Below are 26,720 nucleotides of genomic sequence, written 5' to 3'. Positions count from 1 at the left end.
TCTGGCCAAATGCTCTTTAGTTAAGTCTGTTCCCATGTCCACATGTTCATGAAGTGCTGTGTACTTTAGGAGACGGTCAAGTTTTGCTCTCAGACCAGTTTGTCTGACGTGATGAGTGTCAGCCTTCATGCCTTGCTGGAGCTTCCAGGAACAGCCTGGTGTACTCATGGAGTTTCTGGAGCTCGGCTTTCTAGTCTGCTGGGTTGCTTAGAGCTAAATTTATTGTGAAAAGTGTAGGAATCGGGAAACGTCTTTTTATATGCCACCTTCAATTTTGGCCTCATTTGATTTTCCTACTGACATTTTCCCTACTTTCACGTTGCTATCCATTAATTATGCTAATCGTGTATTTGAGTGCACGCTGTAATCCCTGTGTTTTGTATTGCTACTACTAACACTTCTGGGGAGAATTTGTTGGGGTATTAATTTAAAAAATGAAAAACTTTGTATGGGAATGGCCTTGTCATTGGGTAGCAGGATGCTTTGATTGTAGGGTTGGATTTTGAAATGGCACAGCTACCACCCTCTTCACATCTTCACCTTCATGTGATGCAGTTAGCAGGATTATGTTTTATCTGATATTTTGAAGAAAAAGAAGTACAGTCATTTAGAAAACCCAACAAGGCAAACTTTCTTCAGAGGGTCCAACTGCAGTGGAGTTTTACAGTAGGAGAGAGATTCTGGTCAGATCACCTCCAAATACAGAAGGACTTGGGCTTGTATAGGGCAGAGGGCCAGGGCAGGGTGTGGTCTCCTCTGCCTGTGTCTCCATGTGATCTCTGTCCTGTGTCTCCATGTGATCTCTTCTGCCTGTCTCTCCATGTGATCTCTGTCCTGTGTCTCCATGTGATCTCCTCTGCTTGTGTCTCCATGTGATCTCCATGTGATCTCTATGTGATCTCCCCTGCCTGTGTCTCCCTGTGATCTCCTCTGCACACGTCCCCACCATCTTCACTGTCTACCGGGAAGCTCTCACTATTAGGACCATCTATTCTTGGACTGCTAATTTCTAAAAGTGTGGTCCAAATTAATTTTCTGTCTTTATAAAACACCCAGCCTCAGAGACCTTTTTGTAGCAACAGAAAACAGTAACATGTTGATTAAGCAGGATTCTTCTAAAGGTGGACAATGCCTAAATTAACATGGAAACTTAAATTCAGACAGAACTTGAGCTGAGAGAACCCTTGTTGTCTTCCCTTAACTAACCACAGTAGCACCTTCTACTAGCAGTTTGTTGGATGAATGGATGAAAAGTTGGCTGGTACCTTTAGCATCCTTCTATTTTTAGCATCTGATCATTTTCTTTTCTTTGAATTGGAAGTCTTCTCCATCTAAGGCTTACTTGTGTACTGCACAGTGGCTGGGCATCAGGCGAAGGTGCAGAGGTCTACAGATGAGCCCAAGGGGTGAAGTTTGTATGTGAGTGTTGATGTGGCTAGTACAGCTGAATACTTTAAGGCCAGGTGCTGTGTTCTACAGGAAATGACATTAAGTGCTGTGTTTGATCCTGAACCCAAGGGAGCTGAAATAATAAAACTGTCTGTTTGGTTCTCAATAGTGTTTTTTGTTTTTTTTTAATATTAACATGGGCTAGAGTGTAAGTTCCCAGAGACCCGAGACTTCTGTCTGTTTTTCTTGACCCACAACTATACTGTCAAGGAAGGGCAGGCTGTCAGCAGACACTTGTTCAGTGAACTATCTCTTGGCGAAAGCCCGAGTCAGGTGTGGTACTGAGCACACTGTCTTGTTCCACATGCTGAGGCGTTGTCGGCGTCGCCATGCACGCCTTTAATAGTTCAGACATGCTGATCCTTTCTCAGACTTTGCCACCTTCGTGTCAGGAATGCCTTTTTGATGAAACATTGACCCGTTGGGTGTGTCCCACCCTCCAACCACGTAGTAAGCTCCGTGGGTTCCCTGCTGTGACTGCAGGAAGAGGCAGCTAACATTCCAGCTCTTCTTGAGCCACAGGACCTTGTAGCATCTGAGTCTAAGGATGCAGACCAGCCCACTAAATTGACCGCTCCAGCAGGCAAGAGAGGCCAAATGACATTCTAGCTGAGAGGAAAGCACGGTGTGTGTGTGTGTGTGTGTGTGTGTGTGTGTGTGTGTGTGTGTCACAGGCCACTTTTTTTTAAAGATTTATTTATTATGTATACAATGTTCAGCCTCCATGTATGCCCGCACACCAGAAGAGGGCTCCAGATATCATTACAGATGGTTGTGAGCCACCCTGTGGTTACTGGGAATTGAACTCAGGACCTCTGGAAGAAACAGCCACCAGGCCATTTTTTATTGACCTCTACCAGTAATCATGGAACCACAGGGAGCAGCAGTAAACCACAGTAGCTGCCTCTTCCTTAGCACCTGCTGTGCTAAAGCTGCCATACTCAGTCTTTGAAAATCATTGCTTGTTTCTTGTAGCATCTAACCTGTCTGGTTTGGTTTATTCTAGGTGTGCATTCCTGGTGTGAAGCTATGATAAAAGGGATAATTTCCCTGACTTCATTCTCAGCAAGTTCATTATTTGTATATAGAAAATCTGCTGTCATCACACACACATACACACACACACACACACACACCAGTGTATTCTTGTGACCTCCCCTCCTACTTGCTGTATGCATGTAATTCCCTCTCTTCCTCTGGTGCACATGTATGTGTGTGCATATGTGTGTGGAGGACAGAAGTTGTTGTATGGTGTGTCCCATTGTTCTCTTCCTTATTTTTAAGATAGAGTCTTCACTGAACTCACTGATTGGCTAACCTGGGATTATAGGTGTGTGGTGCCAAACCCAGTTTTTTGCGTGAATGCTGGAGGTATGAACACAGGCTTTCTTGTCTGTGAGGCAAAGCAGTTTACCCACTCAGACATGTACCCAGTGCACCCAGTAGCAAAGCTGCCAGTTCTTATATATTGATTTTGTATCCTGCTACATGGCTGAAAGTGTTCATCAAGTCTAAGAGTTTCCTGATGGAGTCTTGAGGGTCTTTTAAGGATAGGATCAAGTCATTTGCAAATAGGGATGATTTGACCTCTTCCCTTCCTGTTTTCTTCCTCTTGTCATACATTCTAAGACTCTGATCATTATTCCAAGTAAGAGCAGTGAGAGTGGGCTCCTTTGTCTCCTGATTATAGTTCCAGTGCTTTTCAGTTTTCTTGTTTAAGTATGTTTGTGACTGATTGAGGTGTGTTACATCTGTTGATTGGGAGTCACCTCTGTATGCTGTGAATATGTTTTATTACCATTGGCTAATAAAGAAGCTGCTTTGGCCTATGGCAGGGCAGAATAAAGCAAAGCCAGGCAGGAAATCTGAACAGAGATACAGAGAGAGAGAGTAGGCAGAGTCAAGGAGACACCATGTAGCTGCTGAAGGAGACAGATGCCAGAACCTTACTGGTAGGCCACAGCCTCATGGTGATACTTACATAGATTAATGAAAATGGGTTAATTTAAGATGTAAGAGCTAGCTAGAAATATACCCAAGCCAACAGTCAAACAGTGTCAATAATATTGTTTCTGTGTGATTATTTGGGTCTGGACAGCTGGATCCCTGGGGCTTTTATCTTAAAGGAATTGTAAAATTTTGTCAACAGTCTTTTTTGCAAATCTATTTGAAATGATTATGTGATTTCTGTCTTTGCATGTGATTTGCACATGTTGATCAGCCTTCCATCCATGAATGAAACAAACTTGGCCATGGTATATTATCTTTTTAATATACTCTTAAATTCAATTTTCAGGTGTCTTACTGGGAATTTTTATGTCTATGCTCATTGGTAGAATTGGTTTATGCATTTCTCTTTTAGTCTCCATTTCACTAATTTCTTATCTTCATAGTTTGGTGCTACCCACTGCTTTTGAGTTTACTTCTTAGTCTGCAGGTGTCTTCGCTTGTGAGGTATAGTTCTTGAAGACAAAGATCCCACTAGAATCTCGATCTTTTGTCCCAGTCAGCTAGTCTGTATCTTTATTGATAAGTAGAGGCCACTTACACTTAAGGCTATTATGGGAGATTTCTACTAATCTCTGATTTTGTTGTTTTTTCTGTTTTAGTTTTCTGTTGCTTTCTCTTCTACTAGTTTGCTGATGACTGTGTTGGACGTGATGAGTTTTTTTCTACCTCTCCTTTCTTTTTCCTTCTCGTGAAATTTTTTTTCCATGTTCTTGTAACTGAAACTTTTTCCTTCCTCTTTATATTGAAATGAATATTTATTTAAATGTTCTGCAGTGCTGGTTTGTTTGTTTATCATTAACTGCCTTAGTTTTAGCTTGATTTGAAATGTCCTTTCTCTGTTTGCAGGTTAGCTTTTGGATGCTGCTGTTTGGGGTGGTGGCAGCTTGCTCAGAGCTTGCAGTATGTCTTACAGTCTTCCTGGCCTTTGGGAGTGCCACTGCGAATGCTGCTGGAGTCAGCACCTTTCCGTGACAGCCTTAAATGCTGTTCTTTTTTATTTCTAACACCTTGACGTGGAGAAGTTCTTCCTTGTTTATGTCTATTTAGGGTTCTGAATGCCTCTCGTGGTTGAACTTTTTGCTACAATTTCATTGACTAAATATTCTGTGCTTTTAGCATTTATCTCGGCACCTTCTTCATCCTGTGCATTCTTAGGTTTGGTCTCTTGGTAGTTCCAGAAGTTCTTGGGTGTTCTGGTCATGTTTCCTGTTTGTCCTCCCACCCACACTTTGTTTTTCCCAGTCTAGTGTTTCTTTGACCTGCTCCTTCGTTTCCGATCGTCTTTCTTCTGTTTAGTCAAGTCTATTGGCAATGCTTTCCGCTATTGTTTATTTCATTCATTTCTTTTTTATTTCTGAGAGTTTTAATTATTTGATTTTTTCCCCTTAAATCTGTTTCCTTGTTGAAGGTTTTTTCTTGTTTCCAGTATTTTCATTCATATTGCTGAGTTTCTCATGAATTTGGCTGTCTTTCCCTTCTCTATGACTGACTTGAATGGAATTCATGTTTGCTTGTGCTCCTTTTCAGGTCACTGGTCATTTTTACATTTCAACTATGTCAGTGTCTTGTCTTTGAATGGAGTCACTGAGGAATTTAGCTTTTCTGAAGCAGTTATGTTGCCTTGCTTCTCCCATGTTTCCTGTGTTCCTGTGTTGTGCTTTGTGCATCTCTTGGTTTGCCTGCCTTCTAGTTTTATTTGGGGATCCTCTTACTGTCCAATCAAAATGGCTGAATCCTCAGGACCACTCAGACAGTAGAGAACAACCACAGCATTGGTATCTGCATGGCCAAAGGACTTGTCTTCCTACTTTCAAGACCTCCGAGATCTTAATCTCCCTGCCGGAGGGTGACACTTGAGTTTGAGGTTGTACAGCAGAGAACAGATGGTGGTTCCGGAGGCTGATCCACTGGCCCTTGACCTCAGGATGAAGGGCTGTCAAACTCGGTGTCACCCTCAGTTATAATGTCTTAGTTGCTTTTCTGTTCCTGTGATAAAATATGCTGGCAGAAGCACTTAAGAGTGATAAGGCTTGTTCTGGCCTGCAGTCCCTGAGGGCTGTGGACCATCATGGCGAGGAGATATGGCAGCAGAAGCAGGAAGCATCTGCACTCAGGAAGCTGAATGAGGATATAAAGCCTCAAGGCCTGCCCCTAGTGATCCACTTCCCCTAGCAAGGTTCCACCTCCTAAGAGCTTCAGAGTCTTCCTATACAACGCCACCAGGTGGAAACCAAACACTCAAACACGTGAGGGCACGAGGGACTTTTCATATTAGAAACATTGTATCGCCTGCCTTTTTCCATCTCTGTCTTTGTGAATCCCTGGTCTTCTTCATTAGGAATAGAGTCAGTTCTTTCTTACTTTCTTCTCTTTAACCCAGTCACAGGAGGGTTGACTTTTCTTATAGGAGTGGAAAGTGAAGAAAAGTCTCCATGTTTGTGTGAGTTGTGGGTTCCTACTGTAGTTTTCACTTTAGTGAGTCAGAGGAGCAGTTTTTGTGTCTGTGTGGTCCATCAGAGTCTGGGATGCAGATGGTAAACTGTGGATGAGCCACACTCTGATTGCTAAACTGCCCCTTCTGCCTCTGCTTTCTTAGATGATATGTTTCTCTGCAGAAAGGATTTTAGCTTTCTTCAGTAAATATCATAATAATTACTTTAAAGACATAGAAAAGTACTTCAACTACATTAATCATTTTTTTCCCAAGAATGTAAGTGTCATAGGATAGGTCTAATTAGTCCCTAGAGAAAGCCTTAAATAATACAGGGACTACACACTGTGCCCACGCTCTCTTATTCTTCCAGGTTGGAAAGATAAGAACCTGAAGTTTATCCTCACACTGATTTTCCAGGGTGTCATCTAGCTCTAACACGGGCTAGCACCGTGGGTTAGTATTTATCTCAGCACTTTAATCTTTTGGGCTCATTGTCAGTTATTATGTGTACTTGAAAGTTAAGAGAGCACTTGAACACACTTGCTGGAAACAAAGGAAGAGAAGTATTCCCTTTGGGGTTTAAATAGATTTGAAAGATCAGTGCCAATACTGTCATTCCCTCTAATCCTGTTTTTTCATGTGCAAACCCTTATTTGACAGTTCTTCTTAAAATTAAATGGAATGTCTTCAGCCATGTTATCTTGTCAACTAAAATATTCAAAAGATACTTTTACACTATAATGAGATCTGCCATTCTTTTCCCCCCATTTGATGTTATTTTTGAATTCCTTGACCCTGAAGTATACTTATCGCAGTCACTTATTAAGCAGTGTACTGACATATATTTTGTTTTGTTTTATAAAGCCACTGCCGAAAGCTATGGTGTCTCGCCTCTGTGAATCTAAGAAGGTTTGTGCGGCTGCAGAAATGCAACTTCAGGTGTGTGTGCATGCTTCATCTAATATTTCCCAGCTGTTATCCTGTATATGTTAGAACTTCAGGTGTGTGTACATGCTTCAAGCTAATATTTCCCAGCTGTTATCCTATATATGTGCACAACTTCAGGTGTGTGTGCATGCTTCATGCTAATATTTCCCAGCTGTTATCCCATGTATGTGCACAACTTCAGGTGTGTGTGCATGCTTCATGCTAATATTTCCAACTTCAGGTGTGTGTGTATGCTTCATGCTAATATTTCCCAGCTGTTATCCCGTATATGTGCACAGCTTTAAATTCCTGCCAGTGCTTTACATTTATTACAATAATTATGCTTCTGAACACCTTTCATCTCAGTTCAAAGAACTTGGCCAGAATTGACTCATGAAATTCTCACACTATCCTTATGAGTTACATGTGAAATATGAAATATGGTCATTTCCCATTTTTATCAAGGAAATCATTAAAACCTCAAAGGGCTACAGAACCAACCATATATATATATATTGTTACTCATTTTTTGTCTTTCAAAACAAATTGTGGTCCTCCATGTGAAGCTTAAACAGTAATTACCGTTAGATTTAGGATAATATTTATAGACAATTTCTGGGTTACCAGATGAAGACAGAACAGTTTTATGAGCCATCTGGATGCCAGGTCTGTTAGCAGATGTTCAGCTGTTTGTAGTTCCTGAGATTGCTTGTGGCGGTGTTCTGTCCTTATATCCTGTTACTTGTGTCAACAGCGCCTGCACGCTCGCCTTTCATCTTGGCAGTGCTCTGTCGTGGCCCAGGCAGCTCTTTCAGGCGGTCGCTGTTCTGTAGTTGCTTTCAGTTTTTAAAGAATTCCCTACCAGTACTCTGACAAAACAAGTCCAGTCCCTAGAAAGCAGTAAATGAGCTCTGTTGTTGTTGTCTCTCGGTGTATCTCCAGCTGGGAGGACAGTGTAGTGCTGGAGCATGCACAGGCCCTGGCTGCAGTCCCTGATTCTTCAGTGAGGAGGACAGCTGTATGGACATAACCGTGGATCTTCAGTATTCAGTGGCCATGAATGTGAATACAATTAAAAATGATTTTTTTAAATGGTGTTACCTGGGGGAAAGTCCTTTTATAACTTTGTTTTGATTTTTGAGACATGGTCTCAGTAAACGGCCCAGGCTGACCTTGAATGTGATCCTCTTGCCTCAGCCTTCCAGTGCTGGGATCACACGTATGTGCACCCCTGGCACTGCGCCTTTTGATTTGCTTCTACATTGTCTCTCAGAGCTTTGTTTCTGAACACCTGTCCATCCCAACGATTTTATTTTAAACCAGAAACTAATAAACCCAAGAGGCGGAGCCATTCCTGACAATGCAGGTGCTCTATCCTGCTCCTAACTGGTGCTGTGTAGAACAGCAGGTAGAAAGGAAGGGAACCGTTGTGTGTTCTGAGGCGGTGTAGACAGTGTTTTAGAATATGTGAAACTCCTTTCACCATACATTGTTTAACAAATGGGCTGAGTACTTTTGCGTGGTGTAAGGATGGGGTTCCAGGAGTGCAGCTGCTGGATGAGCAGTGCATTTGTTGCCTTTTGGTTGCCGTGATAAAACACCATGATCAAACACACCTTAAGGAAGAGAGTTTATTTTGGCTTACAGAAAGGTAAGCATAGAGACACATTTCTCAGAAAATTAGGAAACAACCTACCTCAAGACTCAGCAATACCACTTTTGGGTATATACCCAAAGGATGCGCAATTATTCCCCAAAGACATATGCTCAACTATGTTCATAGCAGCATTGTTTGTTATAGTCAGAACCTGGAAACAACCTAAATGCCCCTCGACCAAAGAATGGATAAAGAAAATGTGGCACATTTACACAGTGGAGTACTACACAGCAGAAAAAAATAATGACATCTTGAAATTTGCAGGCAAATGGATGGAGCTAAGAAACAGCATATTGAGTGAGATAACCCAGACCCAGAAAGATAAATATAATATGTACTCACTCATAAGTGGTTTTAAGACATAAAGCAGAGAAAACCAGCCTACAAATCATAACCCCGGAGAACCTAGACAACATTGAGGACCCTAAGAGAGACATACATGGATCTAATCTACATGGGAAGTAGAAAAAGACAAGATCTCCCTAGTAAATTGGAAGCATGGGGGCCATGGCAGAGGAGAGAAAAATATATAGCTCAATAAAAACAATAAAAAAATAAAAAGCAGAGGCACATCCGCAAGGAGCAGGCATGGCGGCCGGAGCAGGAAGCTGAGAGATTACATCTTGAACTGCAAGCACAAAGTAGAGAGAATGAACTAGAAATGATATGGAGTCTTTTAAATTCTCAAAGCCCACCTCCAGTGACACACTTCTTCCAACAAGGCCACACCTGAATCTCCCAAAACAGTGCCACCAAACTGGGGACCAAGTGTTTCTAAAAGTCCACATTTACATCATTTTTAAAAGGCATAATTGAAAAAACAAAGCTCTTGAGTTCTAGCTTGTTTGTAGCATGGACAAAAAGTGTGCCGCACAGGGTAAAACTAAGTTTCTGTTCATAATAATTTGCCCCATCAGGTCGAACTTCTTTGGTTATTGTTACCCATTGTTACTCATGACAGAACTGAGAGAGCTGTATTTAGCTGTATGTTTAGATTACCAGCTAGGGGAACATAATGTTTATATTCAGAAATGTCTGTATTTTTCCAGGGAAGGCTTAACTTAGCTTTATAATTCACAAGCATAATTCTATATGTAGGTGAAGCCAGCGGCCAGAGGTCGTTTGCATGTTGTCTTTTATCCAAACTAATCCTTACCTCTTTCATGTCAGCAGCTGCACATTCCCTGCAAATTCCGTTTCTCGGCCAGAAAGATGCACCTCAGCTGTAACTGCATGTCAAACTCTTCTCTTTAAGTAAAGCACTTCACTTTGTTAGGAGGCGAATTCACACCATTAGGACGCAGGCGAGCAGGTCAGATGTCCTGGTGAAAGCCTACTTCTCTCTCCTTAGACTTAGTTCTCAGCGCTCTCTAAACTGCAGGTTTGGTGCTCACATTTCCCTGATGCTGCTTTCTTCTGTTTTGTTTCCCAGCTGCTCTCCTGTTCTGGGGAGGGGACGGTCCTCCTCCCCCTGTCCCCCCACTGCAGCTGCTTCCTTTGTTCTCACAAAGATATGAGGTCTGCTGTGACCCTTGCTCCGAACCCTACGACAGCTGCATCAGGCTTTATCACTTCTGTACTCAGGGCATGTACATAGTTTTCACATCTTCTTCTAGCCAGCTGTACCCACACAGTGATCTTTCACCTCCAGATACAAAACAGGGTTCTGGCCACTTCACACCTCTCATTTATGCTCTACCAGGATCCAGGAAGAAACCAAACAGGATTTATTAGATTCAGGGGGCTACAACCTATAATTCTGATTTTTTTACATATTTTTAACTGCATAATTTCAATTTTGTGACCGCAAATTTAATGATGGATAAGATTCAAAACTGAAGAACAACTCATATTTTAGAAAGCTTCAGAGGACCCTTTAAGCTTTTGACTGGTCATATATGTGGTACAGAGTATGTCTCAGATAACACATGTTTATATTTGTGAGTCTTCTCAGCTGTGGTTCATAATTGTCATTCTGGTGCTCTTACAACATCTTTGACTGGCCACATCTTAAATACAGGATGGACTACCAAAGCTAAACAGAGGTTTCTGTCTGCCTAGGTCTTTTATGCCGCCCTGGATCAAATCTACCATGGCCAGCATCCCCTGAGGAAGTCGACCACAGATATCCTCATGGAAACGCAAGAGCACTTCTATGGCTTGCCCTATGTTCCTGACACTGTGAGTCTGCATTTTAATTCAGCTCGTTCTAGACTGGCTGAATTCTCTAGGTTCCATCATTACCCTTTGGAGGACTTGGGATCCCTACGTGTGTGTTGAGGTTGTGTGTGGCCACATGTTAGGAACGTCCTGGCTCATCTAATACTCCATGCATGATTTTTTTTTCTTATCTCAGTGCTTACCAGATTCGTAGGAAAGTGGGTGTTAGTCAATATTCTCTTTACTTTTTATAAAACTACACATATATATTATAATTTGTATAATATAATGTCTTTATACATATGATGAGACTCTAATAGTGTTCACTGCAAAGGGAACTAACATTTATTAAGTATCTTACATTGTACTAAGGACTGTACAAATTCTTTATATCCTGTCTTATTTAGTGCCTTGTTGGACTGTAAGGTAGGAGTCTCTTTGTTGTTTCCAAGTTCTAGATGCTCGACTTTACCTCGCTGTTTTGGAGAAAGGACTAAACTTCATTCTTAAACCAGCCTAGTCTGTTAAATACTCTATTCTCATTGGAGCTCATATAGAGGTCATCCCTAGTATTAGATAGTGATGTGTTGGGATTGAAAGCCTTTGACCTTTACAGTACTCCATGTCGTTGGTTTCTTATTGTCTCAGAAGCTAAAAGTTCTAACGGTACAGAATTCCCTCGAGAGTGGGAGAGCTGACCCTGTCCCTCACCTGCTGCAGCACTCAGGACAGTGTGACTTGTACTTACCTGGGCAGTACAATAGAGCTGACCCTGTTGATAGGGGTGCAGGTGACCTGGCCCAGTGAATGTTCATGGGAGATCTGGCCCCACCCCTTAGCTACCATGCAGTACAATGGGTGAGGGAGAGATGCTGTTCCCCATCCCCTGCTCTTTGCTGCCTGTGGCAGGTGGGAGAACTGGCCGTGAGGTCATGAGAGTGGGAGAGCTGACTCTGCCCTTCTCTGGCTGCAGCACTCAGGAAAGCGAGCCTACACTTTGCCTGGGCAGGGCAGTAGGGTGGGAGAGCAGGAGAGGTGGCCCTGCCCCACGTCTGCTGTGTGGTAACACGGTGAGGAAAAGATGCCCTCTGCCTACCCCTTGCCACCTGTGGCAGGTGGGAGAGCTCAGCAACTGCTGCACTAGGGAGAGCAGGCCATATCCCTCACCTGGGCAAAACAGTAGAGCTGGCCCTGCTCCTTGCTGCCTGCTGCACTGGGTGAGCTGCTGGAGCAGTGCTGAAGAGCTGGCCCAGGTGGTGACGATGAGGGAAAGCTGCCAGGCTGACCAACCCAGGCCCAGAACCAGGATATGAGTTAGCCCACCCCAGCATCCACCTCATCTATGAACTGCTGGGGCATGTGAAGGGCCGGGCCTGCAGATCCAGAGCTGTGGGACCTCCATGACACAAGGCAACAATGGGATATCCACGAGGAGTCCCAGTGAGGGCCCAGCGTTGATAGTGTGGCAGAAGCCAGAGGCCTTGAACCAGACCAGTGACTCATTGCAATGAACATTTACAAGTCAAGATGTATGGACTTAAAAAATAAACATACACACAGAATGCTGATCACACTACCCTCCCCCCCATGCATATGTGGGTCTGTGCTAAGCATGAGGGCTACCATTGGGCTACTGGCAAGTTCAGCTCCATGTAGATACAGCATAACCAGTAAGGAGTGTGTGTCCTAAATAAACCTAGACTGGGTTAGGAGGGCTGGGCACTCTAAACTTACAGAACTTCACTGTGGCTGGAGGACATGTCTCCCACCTTTCCTGTCTCCGTCTTCATTACCTTTCTATTGCTGTGATAAAACAGCGCGACCTAGGCAGCTTTTGAAAGAAAGCATTTATTTGAGCTGGCAGTTCAGAGGATTAGAGTCCATGGTGGCAGAGTGAGGGAGCAGCTGAGGTCTCGCATTCACAGCTACAAGGCAGAGAGGGGGAGCACACTGGAACTGCACGAGTTTTTTTAAAATCCGAAAGCCCACTCCTAGTAACGCTTTCTCCAAAAAGCACACACCTCCTGATCCTTCTCAAACAGTTCTGCCAGCTTGGAACCAAGTCTTCAAATATGTGAGCTTGTGGAGGCCATTCTTACTCAAACCCTCCTGTTGCGTTCCATAGACTTACAGTCATAATGCAAAATGCATTTAGTCCAACTTTAAAATCTCCCTTAGTCTTTCACAGTGTCAACATTCTCTTCTGAGACTCAAGGAAATTTCCTAATTGTAACCCCTGTAAAATGAAAAAGCAAATTGCATATTCACAACATATAGTGGCACAGAATACACGTCATACCAAGTGGAAGAAAGGGCATAGTGAGGACATACTGGACCAAAGCAAAACTGAAGCCCAGTGGGGCAAACACTGAATCCCGTAGCTCCGTGTCTGATGTTAAAGGGCTTAGATGGCTCTGCCCTCCAGCTCTGCACACTTCTCTCTCTCAGGCTGGTTCCACTCTTGCACCCAGCTTTTCTTGGCAGTTGCTAATGGCTCCGACACTTCTTCGCTTTCACAGCTCATGCAGTGACCTCTTAGGGTCTCCATGCAGACAGCCCTGCCATGCAGCTGTCCTCACTGTCTCTCCTCAACTGTGGAGGAAGATTCTACAACCCCTTTACTCACGTATTCTTCATGACTAAACCGAGAACCACATGGTTGGCACTGCCAAGTCTGACTACCCACTTGGGGTGATCATTGGCACCCTTGATTCACACATCAGCTTTGATTTGTTGTTGATTTTTAGGAGCAGAAAATTTCTTAGACTTTTTCACCAGTTGGAATTTTCTCTGTGTGACTTCTTTCCCTGGGGACACCACTCCCTTTATTCCATTTCCGATCAGGCCTCTCCTTTATCTCCCCCATCTCTTTTAACATAAGCCTTGGCTCCAATATTCAATTTCCTACTGTGCTTTTAAAAAAGATTTATTTATTATGTATACTGTGTTCTGCCTGCCTGTGTGCCTGCAAGCCAGAAGAGGGCACTAGATCTTGTTACAGATGGTTGTGCGCCACCATGTGGTTGCTGGGAATTGAACTCTACCTCTGGAAGATCAGCCAATGCTCTTAACCTCTGAGCCATCTCTCCATCCCCCTACTGTGCTTTTAAACTGTATATTTTGTTTATCTCCCCCCCCCCCCCGCATGTTCTTTTTCACTGTAGACCTGCATAAGAGTAATTACTAACAACCATGCAATGGAGTCAATATTAGGCTTTCTTAAAACCTCCTCCACCAGGGAAATTAGTCCATTACTTTTCAGTTTAGCCTCAGGAAAATTCTTCGGACAAGGGCAAAGAGCAGCCACATTCTTTCTCCAAATATTGAAGAATGGTTTTTAACCAATGCTAACATTCTCTGAAGCATCTTGAGCTGGTCCTCATCTGTCCACACTGCTCTTAGCACTGCGGTCTTCCCAGCTCCTGCTAGAATGGCCCATTAAGCTCTGCTTAGAGTTTTCAACTGCTTTCCTAGTTCAAGGTCCAAAGTCTCCCATAGCAAGGTCACTCTCTCTGTCTTAGTTATCTGCACACCATGACCGTAACCGAGGCAAGAGAAAATGTTTGACTGGGTTAGCAGTTCCAGAGGGTTAGAGTCCATGATGGTGGAATAAAGGAACAACGCAGAGCAAAAGGCAAGGGGGCACCCTGGGAATGGTGGGAGGCCTTTGAAACCTCAAACCTCACTCCCAGTGATACTCCTTCTTCAACCAGACCACACTTCTAACCTTTCTCAAATAGTCCACCAACTGGTAATCAAAGGCTCAAATATATTAAGCCTGTGAGGGCCATTCTCATTCAAATCATCACAGCTCATCTGTTTTTCTTTACTAAGTTTCCTTTTTAAAATAGATGGCGTGAAAACATGAAAGTTGTGCCGTGTTGAAGACGCCACTCAGCACTCTGATGTTGCTGTGCTTGCTATGAATATTCAGATTTCTTGCCAGCGGGTGTCTCCTGTGTGTCCTCGTGTATAGTGGAGGGATTCAAATCCCAAACCGATGATTAGGAGACACTCGATGGCAAGGATTGTGATGTCCATGGTATGTAACAGCACCCAGACCACATATAAGAGGTCTGAAAACAGACTTCTGTCTCAGACTGTACATAAAGCATTAAGCAGATTGGGCCCAAATGTGGGAGTATGAGTGCAAAAGGATGCCATTTCCACAGCCTTTTTATTCTCACAGAAGCAAACACCTTATATACAATCCACAGGCATTAAATGTAAAACAGAAAACTGACAAATTTAACTGCATTGAAATTGAAAGATAAAAACCATAAGTTTAATATAAAGTAAGCCAGTCTACTCCTACCAGAAATGGAAAACTAAGGTATAGAAGTAGATATTTTCATGTGCCCCTTTCCTTTTCTCCCTTTTTATTGTAAAAAGCATAAAATTTGACATGTTAGAAAAGATGCATTTTTAAAACACTTTGAAAGGACACAAGACACAAGTATGTTATAAACCACATGAAGCGGCCTCCATATTGACCAGAAATGCTGACTAAAACCATATCCTGTTACTGTTTTATTCTAGCTTGGTAAAAAGTATGCCAGTTATAATACCAAGTTGGAAAGGCTGTGGCATCACAGGACTGTGACACTATGGCAGGACACAAAGTGTTTCCCCATTCAGAGAGAGTTAGGCATTATCCACTAACATTGATGTGGGCACTCCTGTGGCCAGCGCTCATCACTTCCGTTCTACGTCAACAACATGTTGTGTTTTCCCTGCTAGGTATTCTCTCAGTTCCAGGAGCTAACCACAGGGTTTAGACCAGGTTGTGAATGTTTTTGATGAGGATTTGAGTGGGGAAGACCCTGTGAAAAGCCCAGGCTATCATCAACAGGGAAATGAAAAGCACTATGCAGAAGGGTACACTGGAGTAGAGCTGCTGAATCCGTCAGGCAATGAGCTGAAGTCAAAACAAGTGAGTTTCTTAAGAATCAAGCTGAGTAGAACTTCCATACGGAGTTCACAGCCAGGTAAACGTGGGCATCACAGAGGAGCACATACACAGGAAGGCTGTAAGGACTGAAGGGAAGTCACACACAGTGCAGTAGTTACCACTCTAGCTAAGGAATGGAACCGTGTACACTGTAGCAGTGCTTATGGATTAAATCGGTGGGTGTGGAAAGCCGGTCATTCCACTTTATTAATCAAAATGTAGTCTTGCTATTCAGAAAAATCTTAAAAATTACTGAAAGGTGATTTTGTTTCTATTGTATGGGCTAAAAGCAAAAAATATGTTTTGAGAGACCCATTCTAGGGTGCCCTGTGTCCTGGCAAAACGCTGGTGGTGTGAACCAGGACAGTGGTCGCCATGTACGGGATGGTGCAGAAGCAGAGGTGAGCTCTGAGGCTGGACCACATGTGCAGGTCGGGGAAATAGCCAGGGAGACGGAGACCATGGCTGGCAGCAGCCACGTGGGATGAAACACAGTGTCATAGCAGCTTCATGGTGTTCCCCAGCAGCTTATTTCTAGGAATTGTTTGTCTTAAATAGTCAGAAATAAAATAGTAAGAAAAAAATAAAATTTGAATGATAACCTAGAGAATATTTGCAGGGCTTGCAGAATCCATACAAAATATCTAGATGCTTACAGTGTGATCACAGAGGTCTCAACCATCTGTGGGGAGATACTGTGCACCGGCTTCACAGCCCAGGTCTCTCCTGTGAGACCCCCCAGAAGCCACAGTACACAGAGCAGAGTCCGCTAGCGGGAGAGGTTTTCACAGATCGGTGTCTGCCTAGCGAGCCTTGGTATGACGTGCTTGGCAAAACTGAACTCAGATCACTGTAACTGTTGGCATGACTGTCTGTTCCTTGTGAAGTATGGTGCCGACTCTGAGTAAGCACCTTATTGTGCCAGCGTTTTATTAATATTTATACGAGTGCTAAACCTCCGTGTAAAACACAGAAAGTTAATTTGCACTTGACTTGTTTTTCCATGTAGCAGTTTGATGTTGGGAATCCAAAAGTCTTGCTCAACAGGGTAGAGGGCGATTTTAAACCATATCCCACAGGCTGATTTTCTGTTGTATTCTGTCTCTTAATGGGTGGTGTTTGTTGCTTTTTTAGAAAAGATATTTTCATTTTGAAATTATATGGTATGTGTGGTGATGTGAGTGTAGACACCCTCAGAGTCTGGAAGAAAGTTTCAGACTGCAGCTGGAGTAAGGAGTATGTGTTAGCACCCTTCCTCATTTGCAGTGCACACTCCTAACCCTGAGCCATGTCTCCAATCTTGTTGCTTATTGAATCCCTGAGTCCTCCTAAGGGTCTTCTGTTTCTAAGTGATTGTACATTTCTTCCATTTTAACCCAGATTGTATACAGTGTTACAATTTTGTTGTTCTAGGGTTCTAGATTTGTATCTTTGTTGTTGTTGTGTTTTGAGACAGGGTCTCTGTATAGCCCAGGCCTTTCTGAAGCTCATACACGCCTGTCTCAGCCGCCACTGAGAACTAAGATTACAGGCATGTGCCGGCACCACATTGACTGGGTTTGTGTCTCTGCACTCTCACTTGCTCTGAAGTAGAGGAGGGCTAGCAAGTCTAGGAAAGGTCTGGAGAGCTCATGTAACCCGTCCCTCTCAGCTGACCCTAGTGAGTGTTTTCAGGTGTAGACCGTGAACAAATGGCTGCCACGCGGAAAGTATGTGGGTGTTATGGCTGGAGTTGGTGCTTTAACGCATCTGTTTATCAGTGGGTGGTAAAGTGGTGTTTCCAGAACAGCTCTTTTTGGACCAGCAGTGTTCCTAAAAGAAGAGGTGACTTTCTTTTACAAGAGGTTCCTGTAGGCTTCCACATCCTTGTCCAAGCAAGAGTGGCCCAGTCTTTCCCTGCTGTACCAGCACGTGTCTCCGAGGCTAACCCTCCCTGAGTAGAACTGAAATGAGACAGCAGGAAAAAGAAGGTACAGGAGAGCATTCCGAGAGCCCAGCTCAGCTCTCACCGTACCTCAGTGTTGGCAGGTGTGGCCTGGGAGGTGGTGACGAATGGGAAGAGTTGAAGTGACACAGCTTGACCACCATAACCCTCAACCAGAGAAACGTGGAGTCTACGAGGAATGACTACCTAGTGTAGCATAGAAATGTGATAAGTTTATGCCGCAGGACTACAGGGAATCTAGGTGTTGGGTCGTCATATGTGTATCACAGGACATGGTCCAAACATGAGCTCTGTGGATTGGGAAATTACCACCTAGGAATCTGCAATAAGCTGCGAGGGACTGTGCTGGGGAGCTAAGGGTAAAGGACAGGTTGGTGATACTGCTGATGGGGAGGAGTGTCTATCAAAGGGACACTAGCCCAGCCAGCATGATCACACATCTCCTTCTCATGGGGACAGCCATTTCTCGGTACCAACGGAACCCCCAATTTTAAACATACTGTTTTCCTTTATACTTCTACTCCCACAATCCCAACAGTACAATGTTCTGCTCTTTATTATGTTAGGGTTATATTGGCAGGATGGTGGCTTGAAAATTGTTTATAGAGTGCTTGCTTTGAAATGTGGTCTCTGATTCTCAAGGAGAACATAATAAATGAAGGCTCACCATACGATTTTTGTGTGATCTGAAGGCTTGATTTGGGAAGCAGATTCCTAAACTGACATTTCTATGGCCATGATTGTATGTTCAAGGGAAAGTAGCTGCTCACTTGCCAGTTGGAAGGTGATGTGCAAAGGTGCTAGAGGAGATGCATGGCTGTTGCCCCAGACTCTCAGCCCCCAACCTCCCTGATCCTGGGGCCAGCAGGGAGAGGGCATGGGGAGGACTTGTGAGATGGCCAGGCTGTGCTGTGTGACCTGCCTCAGCTTTTTCAGAGTGGGGCTTAGCAGACATGCACCATCATAACCCACTATGAGATTTTTTTTCTGTTTACATAATCGTTTTTTTATGAGCTTTTTGTTGAGTTATTTGTGTAAAGCATGAGAATAATATAGAAAGAGCTATATGAAAATGGAAATGGATATTTGTTCAGTTAAGCACATTAAATTGTCTTCAAATTTTAGTTATAGCTAAAAGTTGTACAGCTTTTCACAGACAATTTCACAAGTGAATGAATTAATTTATTGGTGCTGGCACTGGCACCCAGGGCACCCACATGCTAGGTGGGCACTCTGCCCTGAGCACCACCCCAGCCTCGCTGTCGCTGTCAGTTCCAATATTAATATGAACTGCCATCACTGCTTATCGGACTTAGCAGCAGGCAGCAATGGCGTCCTTTTTTTGTTTGTTTTTATTTTATATTATGGATGAAGCATGACTATAAGGAATAGTTACTAATTAAATAATTTTCACCATCTATATTAAAGAGTTTTTGAATTTTTTTTATATTAACGACTTTTAAAATAAGGCTGGTGAAAGAAACCATGACCGCACAAGGTCTTCACGGAGATGTGTGAAGCCCGCTTCCTCCTTTGCTGCTTTTGTCTCACACTTGCTCGGAGGCTGTTAGAGAAGGACCGAGACACTTTACATGTGTGTAGAATAGATTGCCAGCTGGGCATGGTGGCTTACCCCTGTAATCCTAGCACTTGGATGCAGAGGCAGGAGCATTGTTGTGAGCGTGAGGCCATCTTGGACTCACTGTGACTCTCTTTCTCCTCCTGTGTGTATGTGTGTGCATGTGCGCTCAAATGTGCAACTGTGAGAGAAGACCCCATATCTACCTTTTTCTTTGGAGTAGTCAATTAAAATTCTCTGGTGAAACGTTTACTTGGGACAGTTCTGTCTCCTCCCACCCCCTTTGTTCCAGGTCCCCGCGAATGGCCAGTCTGAATGAGGTGAAGGGCTTGCTTGGGTAGAACTACCTCTGAATATCTAATGCTGCCAAGCAAGTGAAGTGTTAAAGAACACCGTGCTCACTTATCTCTGCTTTCTTTATCATCAATACAGAGCCATCTGGTGCACATCTAGAAACACCTAAGTGGTTAATGGTGTGTTGAATTCCTTCCCTCTTTGGCTACATAAACAACTGAGAACTGTTTACCTTGCCTGACATGCTAGATTTACTATGGCTTCGTAACTAAAACACACACGTGTTGTAAACTGGAACACTAAGCTCCCGAGTCACTCATTTTCTAAAGCCTTCCATGGCTTCGGCTTGTGGGAGAATTGCAGCTCTAGATCCCACCCATTTAAAACACGTAATTGTCTGGGTTGTTTTTATAATAGTCCTGTGAGCCAAGTCACCAGTGTTCACTTTAGTCTCGGTTTCTGTGAGTAGTGCTGCCCCCCTTTTGGCCTATAATTTGCTGCAGCTTGGATATAATGAACTGTCCCAGAATATTAGAAGCTTTGTGCTTTGAGCAATGCTCATGTATTTCTATTTCTGGCAGCCTTTATTCTGGTGACTCCAAGGTCAACCACGGTATCCGCCACAGGGATGTGCCCAGAACATAGTGCATCCATTGCTTATGCAGAAATGGGCATGCAGAAGGGCTCCTGCAAATGCCTAAGGATCTCTGGGCCATCCTCAGAGCCTCTAAGCTGCCTGTTTGGCACAGTAAGAAGGGCTCTGACTGAGTGCACTAACTGGGCATTTTAAGGGCATTTTTGGAAGGTAAGATGTACATTTGATTGAGAGTTTCTAAGCTGTGAAAGGCGCCCACAGCATGAAGTCTCCCATGCTTCTGATCCTTAGCTCTCCCTCTTGATTTGTTTCTTTAATTGTAATGCACCAGTTTTTCGCTAACGAGCACATATTCCTCATAAACTCAGAAAGGCAAGAACACCTATACCCTTCCCCATTTGCTCTTTGTTTCCCGTGCCATTAGAGGGCAACAGCTCTTTGAAGTGACGTTTGTCACAAGCGTTCAGCTTGTCTTAGTTCTGGATGTAGCATACACAGCCCCGAAGCTGGGGCCTTGGGATGTGTCCTCGTGTCCTCTTCCTAAAAGAGCCTGGAACTTCTGCTGCTGCAGAAGAGCCCTGTTCTAGGTGACACTGTCCTCTATAACAGTAAGCACGCATTGCCAGCTACTGTGCAGACGTGCCCTGGGGATGCATTAAAGATAGATATCTGGTGGATTAAGCGTTCATAAATTAACAAATGAGATAGTTGAAGCCCTGGCCACAGTAGGATGGTACTTGGAGGTGAGGCCTCAAGGGCTTGCTTCTTAGGTCATGAGCTGGAACACTTTGAAGGCCCAGGTGTCTTTGGAGTGGTTGAGCTTCCTGTCCTCGTCATCTACAGTTGCCTTGTGAAGACAATCATCCATTAACCAGGTGCAAGTCCTCATGCACACTGCCAGTAACTGAACTGTGGTCTCCCAACTTGCAGGGAAAGTGCCTACAGCTTAGGCTGTCCTGTTTGTGTCAGTTTCTCCAGCAGCCTGGACAGCTAAGACGTAAAGTTCAGATTAGTCTGAGTAACTTTACGCTGTGTTTCTGTTTTGTATGGAGTGGAATGCTTACCTGCTCATCAAAGATGTGGTCCTCTCTTCCCCACTGTGCTTTCCCAGACTCTGCATTTCTGTGGGGTTAGTGCTTTACTTCAGCTCAGATCCTGTCCCAGAACCCCATTCTCTGGCCCCTAACCTTTGTTTGAGGCTTGGACTCATTTTATGTTCTAGAAGACCTGCAAGTGACCCTGTGGCACAAATGTCTTTGTGCACATAACTACTTTAACCTTTGTTATACTCTTAAGAGCAGGAGGGCTGGATAAAGGTGCACACAGTTTGTGTTCCACATTGCACAGATCTCATGCAAAGAGTTTTCCTTTGATGGCCCTAGTAACTGACTTTAATTTTTGACAGTACTGTAACTTACAGCTTTTGACCTGCTGCCTTTTATTACTATTGAAACTGACATCTCTCCTGATGGTCTTTCCCTGTCTTTATAGAGAAAAGGTGTTAAGATTAAGTCTTACCAGTTCTTAGTTTCCCATGTTTATGTTGGTCATCTTTTTGCTAGGAATATTAATATCTTGTCCTTAATATTTTTTGTATATATTGACTCAACTTCTTTCATAATTCTCTTAACATTCAAAAAGCTTTATTTTTGTTGGATTGGCTTTTTTGTGTCTTGTTAACTGTAGTAAGAGCTATCCGAATTTTTTATAGTTCTGTCACACTTGAAAAATACTTCTTGGCATTGCACAACCCTGTCTGAAAAACAAAAAACAAAGACTTCCTTTGTAGTTATTATTGTTGTGTGTGTGTGTGCGTGCACGTGTGTGTGTGTCGTGTGTGTGCATGCATGTACAGCCCACATGAATGCAGTGCTTATAGAGGCCAGAAAGAGGATGATGGATCCCTGGAGCTGGAGTTAAAGGCGGTTGTAAGCAGCCTAATGTGGGTGCTGAGAAACTTGGTCCTCTAGAACACAAGAAGTACTCTTAACTGCTGAGCCACCTCTCAGCCCAAAGACTTCTTAATGCAAAATATTTGCCTGTACTTTCGACATTCTTAAGATTTTATTCATTTCTCTCAAATCTTGATGTGAATAACTTTTGGTCTGAGATTTGGATCCAGCTCTAGTTTCTCTCTCTGGTTAGTCACTCATCTTTCCCATATGCAAAGGTCTTCTTTGTTAGAACTTTGTAGATTTTTTTGGTGTACACTAATGTTTATTTTGTTTCTGAGCTTGCCAAGTCAGAGGTTCTTGCTTAGGCTGCAGACCCATGTGTATAAGCTGTGTTAGTTTTCCGTACAGCTGCCTTTGTTTACCTGCCTAGTCCTTCACGCTGCCATGTATTCATCATGTTCTTGGAAGTCTCTCATGTCATCTGTTTGTTTGTTTATTTATCTGTTTACTTTCTCCTTCTTTGAACTAGGTCTTGCTGTCCTTTCTAAGGTTTGCATATTCCCATTTGTCCTAGACTGGTGCAAATGACTTGAACTTTCAAAATAAGGCTTAAATAATGAAAAAAGATGACCATTCTTATTATGTTTATGTTTTTAATGGGATGTTTCTTGTTTGACCTACAAATTGGAAGGCTATTTGAGGGAAGAGAAGATTCCAAGTGTAGAGTGGTTTGTTCTATTGTTGAAGACAAGAATAAAGAAGTGATGTGTGGCCAGTGTCCTCCAGAGCACCACAGCACATGTAGGGGCTCCTCTGAGCCTGAGTTTAATCAGACCTGATGTGATGCAGGAGTCACGTGGAGCGGAGAGCACTATCAAGTGAATGGTTGGTGTTGATCGTCAGCTTGACAGGGCCTAGGAGATAAACCTTGCATATCCGTGAGGGAATTTCTAGACTGGGTTAATTTAGGAAAAGAGCCACCGTAAGTGTGGGTAGTACCATCCTATGGGCTGAGGTCCTGGATTGAGTAAAAAGAGCTGACCAGCGGAGTTCATCTCTCTCAACTTCCTGACTGTGATGGTTGGTCAGCGCTTCATGCTCCTGCTGCCATGCCTTCCCTACCATGCCCGACTGTACCCCAAACTGTGAGTCACAATCAACCTTTCCTTCCGGAAGGTGTTTCCATTGGGTGTGTGTTTTTTTTTTTTTTTTTTTTTTTTTTTTTTTTGCGGCTGTTACAACAGGAAATCAGTGTGATGCTGACATAGCCTAAACAGCACAGATGGATGTTAGGCAGTGCCACTGCTGGCAGTAGAATATTGGAGGTACAGCTTGAGAGGGGAACTTAAATGATAAACATAGTGCGTTTGGAAACTAGATTAATCAGTTGCTCACAGAAAGGGTCGGAATAGGGAAAGAAAGTAGGCTGACTCGAGTGGGGATCTCACTGTCCTGTTGTCCTCAGGGATTTGATAGTGGTCTCTGCTTTTCAAGAATAGCCACTTGCCAGGCCACCAGAGGTCCCATTGCAGTGCCCAGCTAGTTGTTAAGTGGCTCTCTGGCCGGCCTGTGCCCTCTCCACTTGTAGCGTGTGTGGCGGCTAATTAGATGAGCGCTGGGATGGCGGCTCTCTCTAACACAGCCTTCAGATCCTGACTTAGCACTGATGCAATCTTTCTTTGCACATGTGTATGTTTTCCTGTCCCCGGGAAGCTTTGAAATAGTCTCTGATTTATGGGGAGTGAAAAGTGAACCAAACTTTCTCGGAACATGTAGAAAAACTCAGACACTTAAAAGCCAGAATGAAATAGCATTTGAAATGATTTATACAATCACAACAGAAACTTTTTCCACTTACCCAAAGTACAGTCTAAATACTTCCACATCACAGAGTCCTTTAAATGGAGGCAAGGTCTGTCTATAAATCAAGCGTAGTTTACATTCTCAGACCCACTTCTAGCTCATTTTCCCCCTTGAAACCTAGAGTATCCTCCAAACAGTCGTGTATCAAGTTAAGGTGAAGGTGAAGCACAAGAAAGATTCTGGAGAGCAAAGAGTGGCTGCAGCTGTAGTTCAGAGGGTCACAGCGCTGACAGCCAGGGGACAGCTCTGGTGCTGTTGACCCAGCTCACGTTCATGGAGGTGTTCAGCTGAGAGCTTTGTCTGACTGCTATTCTCACAAATCTCAGAGTCCTCATGCTTGATCCACACTATCTTTTGTTTTGTTTTGTTTTTCAAGACAGGATTTCTCTGTGTAGCCCTGGGTGTCCTGGAACTCACTCTGTAGACCATGCTGGCCTCAAATTTACAGAGATCTACCTGCCTCTGCCTCTCGGGTGCTGGGATTAAAGGCCTGTGCCACCAGGACTGGGGATCCAGACTGTCTTCTAGTAACTTCTCACTTGAAATAAGGTACTAGCACCATGTTCCTCTCACTCAGCTTCCCCCATAGTGATACTCCTCACAGCCCTGGTGTGTCATCAGAGGAAGACCAGCTGTGGTGTTGCCAGCTCAGTAGTCCGAATTAGTTCATCATGACAATTTATGAAACGTACTGGTTTAGTTTCGAGGATTGTATAGCTGAGAATGTCTGTCTTAAAAAATGAATGTGATTTTGTTCTATTTAGGTGAGAATCAAATTGTATGTGGCTAGGAGCAGTAGAATACCATGGAGCGTCTGCATCCCATTAGGTGTTAGGAATGCATCGGGGCCTGAAGGTGCTGACTGCAGAGAGCCGTAGAGGCCCTTTCTGTTTGGGCTGCTTGCTGATGCTGTGACATCACTCATTTTTAAGGTTTCTGCTTCCTGCTGATCTTTTTCATTTTCTTTCTTTCTCTTCTTTGGTAGCATTATTATTCTGGTTTTTTTTTGTGGGGGGGGGGCTGTCATTCGAGATAACATTTTTCTGTAGCTTTGGTGCCTGTCCAGGAACTCTCTCTGTAGACCACACAGAGGTCCACCTGTCTCTGCCTCTAGAATGCTGGGATTAAAATTAAAGGTGTGCACCACCACCGCCCGGCATATTATTATTCTTATTTAAGCGTTTTGACCAAATGCTGAAACAAAGCGCCACAGATGAGAACTCACCCTGATTTTGTACTCAGCCATTTTCTGTCTTTTCCAGAGCTGGGCATGACCCCCTTTATTGTTTTCACAAGTCACTCATAGAAAATGGTCCGCAGTTTGAAAACTTGTGTGTTAACTGTCTTGGTCCATGATTTTCTTTTTCTTTCTTAAGTCATAAAACATTTCTCACACAGACCAGTTTTAGACCTAAATTATTTAGGAAAACCGAACCACAGCTCATACTTAGTCTCAGCATGCCTATTTCCCTCGTGTGTATTATGTCTTTTGACAGACATTGCCCAGGACACGTGCCTGGAAAGGATGGGATGTGCTGTTGAGAACTCGGCATGGGAGGGGAAGTGTGTGTATTCATGGAGTCAGAATGGCATTTCATCTGAGTATAATTATTTCTAACTTGAATTTCACCCTGTGCTAACCATGGTGCGTAGGTTATGTCTGCAGAGAGGTGTGTGCACAGTTCCGGAGGCCGTTGGGCCCTTAGAAGGTTTGGGGTTGGTAAGCCGGGTCCTGACTGCAGCAGGGATGGCTCTGTGGAGAGATAACTATGGCTCTAACATGGATGGCAGACAAGGTGTGTGCGTGCGTGTGCGTGTGAGAATAGGTGAATAGGTGTGTCAGTCCATGGAAATGAACCTGAGAGACCCCAGAAGTAAACCCATTCATTTATAATTAAAGACTCACAAAACAGCTCCTTGGGAAAATAATTGTCTTTTAAAGAATAATGATGGGTCAACTGGATGCCCACGTGTAAGGGTGAGCTTGAGTTGCTGCATATTTTGCATATAGAGATTTGCTTCCAGCAGAGCAGAGAACTCAATTTAGGAGTTAAAACTAAAGCTGCTAGAAGAGAGACATGGGTCTACATAGTCTTCACCTTAGATTAGACAATTGTTTCTAGATTTGACACCAGCAAGCAACCAGAGACCACAGATAACTTGGACTCATTGATACTTTAGGAAAGTCTACGCTAAAGGCATTCCCATGGAGGTGAAAGGACAACACACAGTGCATGGAATGTGTGTCTGACGAGTGTTTACTGTCCAAAGAGCTCTGGCAGCAATTGAAAGGCAAATAACCCACTGCTTCTCTAAGGAAGATAATAGAATGCCAGTAAATATATAACACTCAAGAACCCAGCGAGGAGGTACCCTTTCCCTTTGCACTAGTTGGTTTGTAAGTTGATCATCACTGGGATACCTGGCCTGACATAAACAATTCAAAAGAAAGCTTTGCTTTACCTCAAAGTTTCTGTCTATGGGCTGGCTCCATTGTTTCTGAACTGTGGTGAGGCTGAACATTATAGTATAGAAATTGTATGGAGCAAAGCAGCCTACCTCATGACAGACAGGGGCTAGAGACAAGGTGCATCTTCACAGGGCATACTGTCAGTGAACTACTCCAACCTGCCCCACATCCTGTACCTTCTCATCACCTCCCAGTAACGTCATCCTGTTGTGACCCACCAGTGGTTTAATCTGTGGATTAGGTTAGAGTCACAGAAGCCAACCACTTTCCTGAATTCATCAGCTGATGTCCAGTATGCGAGGCTAGGAGAGACATTTCATATTCACACCACACAGGATGGAAGTGGGGGCATGTTGATGTGGATTAAGGAGAAATTCATGCTCTCCTCCCTGCCAGTGGGAGTGCAGAATGTGTAGCAGTTTTGGCAAACAGTCTGGCAGTTCTTCAGAAAGTAAACATGCCAGATGACCCAGCAATTCCATTCCTAGGTT

General features: G+C 43.7%; 1 protein-coding gene across 3 annotated transcripts in view; it reads left to right on the top strand.

Annotated features, from left to right (window-relative positions):
- Positions 1 to 26,720, top strand: part of LOC121435118 (mitochondrial intermediate peptidase) — a 123,685-nt gene that overhangs the window by 53,668 nt on the left and 43,297 nt on the right. For all 3 annotated transcript variants that reach the window (XM_041634208.1, XM_041634207.1, XM_041634209.1), the window contains exons 15-16: positions 6,758 to 6,832; positions 10,539 to 10,658. In XM_041634208.1, coding sequence (XP_041490142.1) covers positions 6,758 to 6,832; positions 10,539 to 10,658 — 195 coding nt within the window. The remainder of the gene's footprint in view (positions 1 to 6,757; positions 6,833 to 10,538; positions 10,659 to 26,720) is intronic.

Source organism: Microtus oregoni, unplaced genomic scaffold (genome assembly GCF_018167655.1).
Source record: "Microtus oregoni isolate MIOR12 unplaced genomic scaffold, Mior012 000045F_ref0000178, whole genome shotgun sequence".
Classification (NCBI taxonomy): domain Eukaryota; kingdom Metazoa; phylum Chordata; class Mammalia; order Rodentia; family Cricetidae; genus Microtus; species Microtus oregoni.
The sequence above is the reverse complement of the archived record's forward strand: the minus strand, read 5'-3'. Positions and strand labels throughout refer to the sequence as shown.